This window comes from Oncorhynchus mykiss, chromosome 7 (assembly GCF_013265735.2).
Source record: "Oncorhynchus mykiss isolate Arlee chromosome 7, USDA_OmykA_1.1, whole genome shotgun sequence".
Lineage (NCBI taxonomy): Eukaryota > Metazoa > Chordata > Actinopteri > Salmoniformes > Salmonidae > Oncorhynchus > Oncorhynchus mykiss.
In genome coordinates, this window is record NC_048571.1 from 81,335,255 (window position 1) to 81,346,718 (window position 11,464).

General features: G+C 44.5%; 1 protein-coding gene across 2 annotated transcripts; it reads left to right on the forward strand.

The window, feature by feature from the left end:
• Nucleotides 1–6,298: 6,298 nt before the first annotated feature.
• dnase1l4.1 (deoxyribonuclease 1 like 4, tandem duplicate 1) lies at nt 6,299–10,908 on the forward strand. 2 transcript variants are annotated; one of them, XM_021610728.2, is made up of 10 exons: nt 6,299–6,414; nt 8,461–8,546; nt 8,683–8,771; nt 8,870–8,956; nt 9,097–9,209; nt 9,386–9,498; nt 9,698–9,855; nt 10,062–10,158; nt 10,339–10,405; nt 10,609–10,908. In XM_021610728.2, exons 2-10 carry the CDS (start codon nt 8,466–8,468, stop codon nt 10,626–10,628), a joined length of 825 nt encoding a protein of 274 aa, XP_021466403.2. In that variant the 5' UTR covers nt 6,299–6,414; nt 8,461–8,465; the 3' UTR covers nt 10,629–10,908. The 2 variants fall into 2 exon arrangements, with proteins under 2 accessions (XP_021466403.2, XP_021466402.2); XM_021610727.2 differs by lacking the exon at nt 6,299–6,414 and adding an exon at nt 6,880–6,943.
• Nucleotides 10,909–11,464: the final 556 nt, after the last annotated feature.

Below are 11,464 nucleotides of genomic sequence, written 5' to 3' on the forward strand. Positions count from 1 at the left end.
CAAAGGTGCGGACTCCGGCCGCAAAACCTTGACCTATAGGGGAGGGTCTGGGTGGGCGTCGGTCCGCGGTGGCGGCTCCGGCGCGGGACGCGGACTCCACTTCATCATTGTCTTAGTCCGCCTTATTGTCCGCCTCCGTGGCTTTCTCACCATGGCCACCCCTCTCAATGACCCCACTGGACAGAGGGGCTGCTTGGGACAGAGGGGCAGCTCGGGACAGAGGTGAAGCAGCTGCTCGGGACAGAGGGGCAGCTGCTCGGGACAAAGGGGCGATAGCAGCTCGGGACAGAGGGGCGATAGCAGCTCGGGACAGAGGGGCGGCAGCTGCTCTGGACAGAGGGGCAGCTGCTCGGGCGGCCCCTGGCTGACTGGCGGCACTGGCGGCCCCTGGCTTACTGGCGGCCCCTGGCTGACTGGCGGCCCCTGGCTGACTGGCGGCCCCTGGCTGACTGGCGGCCCCTGGCTGACTGGCGGCCCCTGGCTGACTGGCGGCTCTGGCGGCACCTGGCTGACTGGCGGCACCTGGCTGACTGGCGGCACTGGCGGCCCCTGGCTGACTGGCGGCACTGGCGGCCCCTGGCTGACTGGCGGCCCCTGACTGACTGGCGGCACTGGCGGCCCCTGGCTGACTAGCGGCCCCTGGCTGACTGGCGGCCCCTGGCTGCTCCTGGCAGACGGGCAGCACTGGCGGCTCCTGGCAGACGGGCGGCACTGGCGGCTCCTGGCAGACGGGCGGCACTGGCGGCTCCTGGCAGACGGGCGGCACTGGCGGCTCCTGGCAGACGGGCGGCACTGGCGGCTCCTGGCAGACGGGCGGCACTGGCGGCTCCTGGCAGACGGGCGGCACTGGGCAGACGGGCGGTCGCTGGGCTGACGAGCGGCACTGGCGGCGCTGGAGAGGAGGAAGGCTCTGGAAGCGCCGGACTGAGTAGCTCTCGTAGCGCCGAACAGGCGGGAGACTCCGGCAGCGCTGGAGAGGAAGCCCCTGTAAGGATGGGCCGGAGAGACAGCCTGGTACGGGGGGCTGCCACCGGAGGGCTGGTACGTGGAGGTGGTGACGGATAGACCGGCCCGTGCAGGCGCACTGGAGCTCTTGAGCACCGAGCCTGCCCAACCTTACCCGGTTGAATGGTCCCGGTCGCCCTGCCAGTGCGGCGAGGTGGAATAGCCCGCACTGGGCTATGCAGGCGAACCGGGGACACCGTGCGCAAGGCTGGTGCCATGTAAGCCGGCCCAAGGAGACGCACTGGAGACCAGATGCGTAGAGCCGGCTTCATGGCACTTGGCTCGATGCCCACTCTAGCCCGGCCGATACGCGGAGCTGGAATGTACCGCACCGGGCTGTGCACCCGCACGGGGGACACCGTGCGCTCCACCGCATAACACGGTGCCTGCCCGGTCTCTCTAGCCCCCCGGTAACCACAGGAAGTTGGCTCAGGTCTCCTACCTGGCGTAGCCATACTCCCTGTGAGCCCCCCCCCCCCCCAATAAATTTTTGGGGCTGACTCTCGGGCTTCCATCCGCTCTGCCGTGCTAGTTCCTCATAATGCCGCCTTTCTGCTTTTGCTGCCTCCAGCTCGGCCTTGGGGCGGCAATATTCTCCTGGCTCTGCCCAGGGTCCTTTCCCGTCTAGAATCTCCTCCCAAGTCCATTTCTCCAAGTAGTGCAGCCTCTCCCACTGCTGCTGCTGCTGCTCCTGCTGCTCCAGCCGCTTCTCCTGCTGCTGCTGTTGCTGCTGCCTCTGTTTACCACGCCGCTTGGTCCTTGGTTGGTGGGTGATTCTGTAACAACGTTCGTCTGTAGAAGGAGAAGCGGACCAAAAAGCTTACTCATGTTCTTTAATGGAAAATGAACGATACATGAAATAACTTAAATCTACAAAACAACAAACGGAACGTGAAAAACCTATACAGCCTATCCTGTGACGACAACAAACACAGTGACAGGAACAATCACCCACAAACACACAGTGAAACCCAGGCTACCTAAGTATGATTCTCAATCAGAGACAACTAACGACACCTGCCTCTGATTGAGAACCATACTAGGCCGAAAACATAGAAATGCCCCAAAACATAGAAAAACAAACATAGACTGCCCACCCAACTCACGCCCTGACCAACTAAATAAATACAAAACAACGGAAAAATCAAGGTCAGAACGTGACAAAATGATTATTTAAAATGACAGCCTACTACGAGGCAAAAGGCCTCCTGCGGGGATGGGGACTGGGATTAAAAATATAAATAAAATATAAATATAGGACAAAACTCACATCACGACAAGAGAGACAACACAACACTACATAAAGAGAGACCTAAGACAACAACATAGAAAGGCAGCAACACATGAAAACACAGCATGGTAGCAACACAACATGACAACAACACAACATGGTAGCAGCACAAAAACATGGTACAAACATTCTTGGGCACAGACAACAGCACAAATGGTAAAAAGGTAGAGACAACCACAGACACCAAGCCTTGCCCTGTTTGTTTCTATGGTAGAGGCTGTGTTATAGGTAAGACCAGAGGCATATATTAAGAAATAAATGACTGGATGAGCCTAATCAGACTTGCCTGTGGTAATGGTTGTCACAGACGAAGTCAAATGATAAATGCCTTTGCTGGTGTTGCGCGCACATCGAATGATACAACAGCCTGAGCACACTGGACTTGAAACAGTGATACAAATGGTAACCATGTGCCATTTGATGTTTCATCTGACCATGTTTCATCTGAAGCTCCCAAGTCGAAATTCCATGTTCATTTCCACAGGTCACATTTGTAAGTGAGTGTTCAAAACAATTATCAAGATTAGGAATAGTTTCGTGGCACACCTGAGAGTTCCACAGGGCCCCTATTTATTTTGGCCCCTCATCAGGGCAAGTTCCAACATGCCATGCCCAGGATGGCATTCCATGCAATTAAAAACAATAAACGTCTTGACATGTCAGCTATGTCATCAAACCCTAAAACATGTGATGATTTTTCTATTGTTAGAGTGAGTTTTGTTGTAATGTTAGTGTCGGAAAAATGTAGGCTTATCCCGACGTTTACTATAGTACATACGAGACCTTTGACCTTCTAGAGATATCAACTCTGACAGGGTAGCCCTGGGGTAGAGGGTTGCATTTCTGCAGAATGCCTGCGGGACCTGCTGGTCTGGGGTAGAGGGCTGCATTTCTGCAGAATGCCTGCGGGACCTGCTGGTCTGGGGTAGAGGGCTGCATTTCTGCAGAATGCCTGCGGGACCTGCTGGTCTGGACAGAGGTCGGCATTTTTCATGCTGCGGTTGGGAGCTGTTGTGAAAACAGACAACTTCGGGAGAGAAATATTTTTGTTATTTGGAGACGTTCGACTTTCTGTTTTCGTATGCGTTAGCCTAGACCTAGCTATTGTATTATAATCACTTATTTGTCTCGTTATTCACACCCTTAGAATTTGCTGCTTCTAGTTAAGTAGCCTACAGTGGTGTAAATCACTTAAATCACTTTACAGTGGTGTAAATCACTTAAATCACTTTACAGTGGTGTAAATCACTTAATAGTACTTTCAATACTTTTTACTTAAGTCGTCTTTTGGGAGTATCTGTACTTTACTATTTATATTTTTGACAACTTTTACTTTTACTTCACTACATTCCTAAAGAAAATTATGTACTTTTTTACTCCATACATTTTCCCTGACACCCAAAAGTACTCATTATATTTAAATTCACAGCAGGACATAAAAAATGCTCTAATTCCCACACTTATTATCAAGAGAACATTTGTAATGTGGAAGCTGGGAGTCGGGAAGCAAGTACAGGTGGTGAGTTTAATAATAAACGGATCATGGACAGATACAAGCGTAGTATACAGAGAAGAAACACACAGTCAATACTGCCTGGGGAATGGAACTAAGGAGGTGACAGATATAGGGAAGGAAATCAGAGTTAGTTGACTCAGAGTTGAAAGCAAACTCTGGGTTTTGGGGTTTCACAAAGCCAGTTCAGCTCAACTCTGAGTCAGTTACTATGGCAACGTACTCCGCGAAGCCCGGAGTTTCTCCTTCTCTTTAGCTGAAGCCTGCAGGTTGAAGGACGTGTCAGACGTGTCCTTTTCTTGACGAGCCAGTTGATATTGAAGCACAAATAGAGAGGGTGATCAGACCACGCTTGGATGTTTTCTCATTCCCTGATGATTATCAGTTTGAGCGTTTCCGGGTTTTTTTCCTGCACAATCGATCATTCATCTGAACAATATTCTCAGCCCTCATATCGTTCATATGACACATCGTGGACATGCTTTCAGTTTGTGAACAAATTCTTTGTGTTGCACTTCGTTTTTTTTTTTTTTTTTTTGCCAACGGGAGTTTTCTATATAACATCGGTGACGCTGAGCGATGGTGAGTGTCCACTGAGCGCTAGATTTGCTCGTGGTGAGTTTTTACAGTATATATAGCTATATCCTATTTTAATCAATATTTTGTTTCCTCTTATTGCAACTGAACATTTAAACTGTATCCTCTGTCACGGCCCCTCCTCTGCAGTGCAGGGGTGGTTCCTCCTGCAGGCAGAGGAGGGTCGTTAGTGATTGGAGTCACCTGGGCTCAGGGTATTTAAACGGCTTCACTAATCTCTCTCTCTCTCTCTGCTCCTCCAGGTATGATCCTGTTTTGTTTGTCTGTAGTTTTCACTCAGTCCTATTCACACACACAGATTCACGCATCCCTGCACGTTACATACACCCTACATCATGATACTTTCACAACTCATTCCCTGTTCTTTGTTTAAGGTTCATAGTTTTGGTTTATAATAAAGAACATTTTTTAATTGACCTATACGTGTCCCCTCATTTTTGCCACAGGCTATGAGCCGGCCTGTGACACCTCGTATTATCATAGGAGAGTTTGATGGTTACCTGCTTGGTGACAGAGGGTACCCCTGCCAGCCCTATTTGCTGACCCCTTACCCTGATCCTGAGCCCGGCCTGCAGCAACGTTATAACTTGGCTCACTGCAGGACGCGAGCCAGGCTCTTGCGTGTGTTTGGACACACCTACTCATTCAAGGGTTTTTCTTTATTTTTACTATTTCCTATATTGCAGAATAATAGCGAAGACATCAAAAATAACACATAACACATCATGTAGTAAGCAAAAAAGTGCTTAACAAATCCAAATATATTTTAGATTCTACAAAGTAGCCACCCTTTGCCTTGTTGACGGCTTTGCAGACCAGCTTCAACCAGCTTCATGCTTTTCCAACGGTCTTGAAGGAGTTCCCACATATGCTGAGCACTTGCTGGCTGCTTTTCCTTCACTCTGCGGTCCAACTCATCCCAAACCATCTCAATTGGGTTGAAGTCAGGTGATTGTGGAGGCCAGGTCATCTGATGTAGCACTCCATCACTCTCCTTGGTCAAATAGCCCTGACACAGCCTGGAGGTGTGTTTTGGGTCATTGTCCTGTTAAAAAACAAATGATAGTCCGACTGAACGCAAACCAGATGGGATCGCGTATCGCTGCAGAATGCTATAGTAGCCATGCTGGTTAAGTGTGCCTTGAATTCTAAATAAATCACAGAGAGTGTCACCAGCAAAGCAACCCCACACCCTCACACCTCCTCCTCCATGCTTCACGGTGGGAACAACACATTCAGAGATCATCTGTTCACCTATCTCAAATTTGGACTCATCAGACCAAAGGACAGATTTCCACCGGTCTAATGTCCATTACTCGTGTCTCTTGGCCCAAGCAAGTCTCTTCTTATTATTGATGTCCTTTAGTGGTTTCTTTGCAGCACTAAAGCCATGTTATTTTCTACTGCCTATATATAGCCATGTTATTTTCTACTCCCTATATATAGCCATGTTATTTTTAATCATTATTCATTGTGTCACTATTTCTGTTTCATATCTCGTCTTTAACTCTGCACTGTTGGAAATGGACCTGTAAGTAAGCATTAGATTAGATTTGAATTTGATATGATAATCCACAAACCCCTGAGGTGCCTTATTGCTATTATAAACAGGTCACGAACATAAATAGAACAGTAAACAAGTATTTTTGTGTAATACCTGCAGTATATTGTCTCAGCCTATCAGCATCCAGGGCTCGAACTACCCGGTTTAAAATACTTCTGTATCCTCCAATAGAAAGCTAAGCCACTTCCAGATGTTGTTGTGGGGGATCTCAGAGATAAGTGTGTGGGCAGGAATGTTGTGGTGTGCAAAGAGGACTGGTGTGTTGATGTTATGTTTATCCTGTACTGGCTGGTTCTGCTGGGGCCAGTCTATAGGTCCTCCCAACCAAACAGTTTCAGCCAATCAAGTTATCTCTATAAGAAGGCCAAGCCCCAGAAAGTTACAGTTGTTCATTGATAAACAAGATACTGCGCCACAACATCATAGAGCATATCATCCCTTCAGGTAAGTGAAGTCAAGCTGGAATTTACATTTATCAGGTATTCATTCCTTCATTTGCGCAAACTATTTGAAATACTTGGACTGTTTTCAATGATTTTCTTGATTCTTGTTTTGCTTTGCAATAAAATACTAGAGGAATTGTGAAATATTGGAAATGTAGCCAATTCTACAGAGATAACCCTCTCTAAGCAGGTGTTCACCAACTCCAGTCTTCCAGTACCCCCAACAGCACACCTTGTTGTTGTAGCCCAGGACAAACAAAGCTGATTTAATTCATTGAGAACATGATGATTAATTAACAAGTTGAATCATGGGATCTTGTCCAGGTCTACAATATAAATGCTTACTGTCGGGGGAACTGGAGGACTGGAGTTGGGAAACACTGTTCTAAGTCTTCTGTTATTATGGTGCTATTAGGATTAGGAAGTATTTGAACTGATGGTAAAATATATCCTTTGTATTTGCAAGTTTGTCAGTGAAAGAAAGCAGACAGAACATTATTGTAAGCCCCTTCCCACACAATATACCACAGGTAATGTCTGAGCATGTTGGAGCTTGTCAACAGAGATCATGTTACATCCTTTTACAACTCTAGTGGTTTCATTTGCCTGAAATATGCTGGATTGTTTTTGCATGCCACCTACATGACATTGAATTCATAATTCTGTTCCAGCCAGTCATCCAGAACTACTGTTCTGTGAGAAGAAACCCTGTTTATTGCACAACAAAGAGTAGTTGGAATCAGTCACACGCTGTTGCTACAGTAACCTGCTCCTAGTCCGTAGGCTGAGTCCCTGTAGGACTAAAGTGACTTCATGTATTTTTTTATCTGTCCTGCTTGGTGGAATTTCTCACAACTAGGGATTTCACATCTGGTGAGGAACTACACATCTGGAGGGACTAAGCCTATACCTCTTTAGATTTTGTTGAAAGTACTGTACGGAAATGCTGCTTTTCCCAGGTCTCCCTCAAAAATACATTCTCATCTAACAGCACTTCCTGGTTAAGTAAAGGATACATTTAAATAATGGTACAACTGCTGGCTCACAGTTGTATTACTGTATTAGAGTTGCAACCACAGACTGTGGAGCTGTGATATTGCTCCATAGAGAAATTGCCCTCTATTCTGTGGTCAGCAGATCAACTAATCTTGGAGCATTTGAATTTGAATGCCTCAGCTACAGTTTATCCAGCTCCATCCTACCTTGATCAACTGGTTTTACCTCCACCCAACCAGGAGTTACCGCTGATATGACAGGACCTTTAACCTAACACAATAAAGGGACATTTTAGCACAATCCCTTGATATACTTAAATAATTTATTGAAGGAGACTCTGGTCCAAATTAGATTTTCACTATTCAATGTACAATGTAATGACCGTCATATTACATAGTTTGTAAACTACTATTATGATCTCTAGCAGATTCATGTGTTGCGCTGTAATAGTCATGTTTTTTTCACACCATGAGGCGATCTTCTGCCATTGAAAATAATGGAGGGTTGTTATAGATCTCACAGGGCCACAGAACAAGGTGGATGACTGCACTCTTAGAAAGAGTTCTATTTACAGGGACCTTCTCTACAGAATGAATGGCTCTAAAAGGGTTCTTTGTTGGGTGAAAAGGTTCTGGAACCATAAAGGGTTCTACAGGGTCATGCAGAATAACCTTTTTTTAAAGGTTCTAAATAAGTGTACTCAGAGACATGCTTTCCAACCCTTTCACTAAAGTAGTTTCATCATGTGACCATGCCAATAGAAACACTACCTTTGCATCAGGAATTTTAACAAGAATGTAGCCAGATGTACTGAGTATATCCTAATGTATGTCCTGAAGCATGTTTTCCTTGTGTTGAGCCATTTATGAGACATTGCTGTTGTGCATTATCATAAAAACCCACACAGAGGGCAATAAACACGTGTAGACTATTAAACTCGTTTTGGTTTAGGTAATTACATCCTTTCTCTGTAATCGTTGCTTGTGTGATCAACTAGCAGTTTCTTATAGTTTTACATGGATTGGATTTTATTTTTCTCTTTTTCAAACAGTAGTCATGAAGGTTGCATCTTTCAACATCCAGAAATTTGGGAAGCATAAGCTATCAAACCCAAACACCCTTGCTACCCTTGTGAAGGTACAGATATATGATTGTATTCATGATTTCAGAATTCCCTCAGATAAACATTTGGCAAACTATCCTAAAACAAGGATGTTATCCTACATATAAACAGATAAACTAATGAACTTTTTCTTATTTTCCTTCCTTTCAGATTGTGTCTCGCTATGACATCATACTGATTCTAGAGGTGGTGGATAAGAGAGAAACTTCAGTGAAAAAGTTCCTGGAGGAATTAAATAAGTCAAGTGATTTCCCTCATGTGACGCTATAAAACATACAACTGGGGAACTCCTGGCCTTACATGATAAGTATCACTCATTACAGGTGTGTCATTACAGGGCCAATAAGAAGCAACACTACACTCTGCAAATCAGCTCTCGTCTGGGAAGAGACAGATACAAGGAGCAGTTTATGTTTCTGTACAGGTACAATTCAAACCCATTCAACTTTACCCTCATAAACCTCTATCTGATGCTATTGATTTTTTCACATTGTTATCTGATTAAAAAAAAGATTTAATGCATGACTAATGCTATTAAATGTGTTGTATTGTTTGTTCTGAAAGGGATGATTTGGTGGACTTGGTTGGTTCCTGGCAATATGAGGACAACCAGGTTGGAGATGTGGACGCCTTCGCCAGGGAGCCTTACATTCTCCGCTTCAAATGTCACAACACTGGTAAGGGGCACAGGAGTGCTAGAATTAAGCATGATCCAGCCATATGGCATTTAATTTAGCAAATAATATGAACGTGAATGGCAAACAGATAGACAGCTGGATATTGCAGCAGAGAATGACAGCCCAATCATAAACAGCTGTAATATATATTTCTCATCTCTTCCTGTGTTTCTCAGTGCTGGAGGACTTGGTACTGATCCCAGTGCACACCAAGCCTGACGATTCAGTGAAGGAGCTGGATGAGCTTTATGATGTCTTCCTGGAAGTGAAAAATAAATGGAAGACTGATGTAAGTTCTGAAATAACCATTGACAGAGCTTAACACCTCTCTTGGGTTTAGAAAGTGCACTTGTCACCAAAAACTATATATGAGCCTTTGACAAGTAAAATACAACACCAGACACATGGTGATTTCAAGATAACTAAAAACAGTTTCCTTATTCTGGATGAAACGTAACTTTGTTGTTGAATGTTTCTCTCTGTACCAGAACGTTATGATCCTAGGTGACTTCAATGCAGACGGTTCCTACCTTTCTAAAAAGGGCATGAAAGCCATCCGTATCCGGAGTGACAAAAATTTCCACTGGCTGATTAAAGATGATGTGGATACCACAGCAAACACAGGCAACGATAACACTTATGACAGGTGGCGCACTGTGATTTGTGAAATTCATTATTGAACGCCTCATGTATGAAACAGATGATCACCTATGGAGTTCATTTGACATTTCTTTGGTATTGTTTAAAGGAGGTTAAAATGTCATAAGAGCTGTCATAAGAACTATTATAAAACTAGTGTACTTGTGTGTAATATGGAATGACTGCTGACTTCCTTTTCTGATCAACATCTAGGATTGTGATCTATGGGGATGACATGCTTGACGCCGTCGTGCCAAACTCTGCCAAACCATTCAACTTCCAGATTGAATACGGGCTTTCAGAAGAAGATGTAAGTATGCAGGTTACAGACTAATTCCATCCTGGAAGATGGTTTGATTACAATATTATAAGTAGATGAAATGAACATGTTAGTAGCCTACATTGTGACAACCTGTCCTAGAAATACAGTGCATGTCAAAGTTGAGCCGTCTGGCTCATGTCTCAACATCTAACTACTCTGCTGTATTAGGCCCTGAAGGTGAGCGACCATTACCCTGTGGAGGTAGAGCTGAAAAGGAAAACACCAGCAGAACAGAGTAAGCAGCATCAACTTTCCTCTTAAAAAAAATAGTCAAAATGGGGTAAAGACAAAAAAACTAAACAGCATCATGTTTACAGACAAATCATTCCACACAGACGTTCACATATCCATCCATACACAGATGCACATACACAGATGCACATATCACCTGACACAGAAAAATAATTGTAGATATAACAAAATAAATCTGATTTTTAGGCTCTGCGACTGGGAAATAGAACCCTGTACATGGACAGGAGGATGGAGGAAGTGAGTGAAGAGGTGATGGTGATGGAGAAGAAGCCTTATCCAACCAGAGATGCTGAATTTAGAGATACTGGTGCTGAAGATTCGGATGGTCAAGCTTAGGAACACTTACGTTGATCTCTGATTAAATCTTACCACAATACTAGTCATATTAATACTGTATATCATGTTTGTATGTCTAGTGTAGCTACTCATCTAATACTGATTTGTATCTTGACAGAATCTCAAATAAAGATGATGGAGTGAAAATCCTGCAGTAGTTACAATACTTTATTATATACAAGACCACACTGGAATTTATAATTCAAAAAGGTCATTTCATTTCTTTTTACAATTGAAAAAAAACTGAGGGAGAGAGACGGAGGGGGGCTGGATTTCACAGGGGGCTGTGATTCAGCAACATATGAGTGCATGTCTTCAAATGCCAAATCTCTTCTTTCTAGACTTCTTGATTGTTCCAACAGCTGAAAAAAGTGAAAAATCTAGACATTGATAAAACCATGCTAAATACTGTACCAGTCAAAAGTTTGGACACACCTACTCATTCCAGGGTTTTTAAAATTATTTTTTACTATTTTCTATGTTGTAGAATAATAGTGAAGACTTCACAACTATCCAGTTTGCTGAGTAGTGTTTGAGGCTATTTTATAGATGACATCGCCGAAGTCAAGGATCGGTAGGATGGTCAGTTTTACGAGGGTATGTTTGGCAGCATGAGTGAAGGAAGCTTTGTTGCGAAATAGGAAGCCGATTCTAGATTTAATTTTTGATTGGAGATGCTTAATGTGAGTCTGGAAGGAGAGGTTAC

Coding starts and splice junctions, on each gene's coding strand:
- dnase1l4.1 (XM_021610728.2), top strand. CDS start 8,466: ATGAAGGTTGCATCTTTCAACATCCAGAAATTTGGGAAGCATAAGCTA. Junction 8,547..8,682: donor CCCTTGCTACCCTTGTGAAG/GTACAGATATAT, acceptor CCTTCCTTTCAG/ATTGTGTCTCGCTATGACAT. Junction 8,957..9,096: donor CAGTTTATGTTTCTGTACAG/GTACAATTCAAA, acceptor TTGTTCTGAAAG/GGATGATTTGGTGGACTTGG.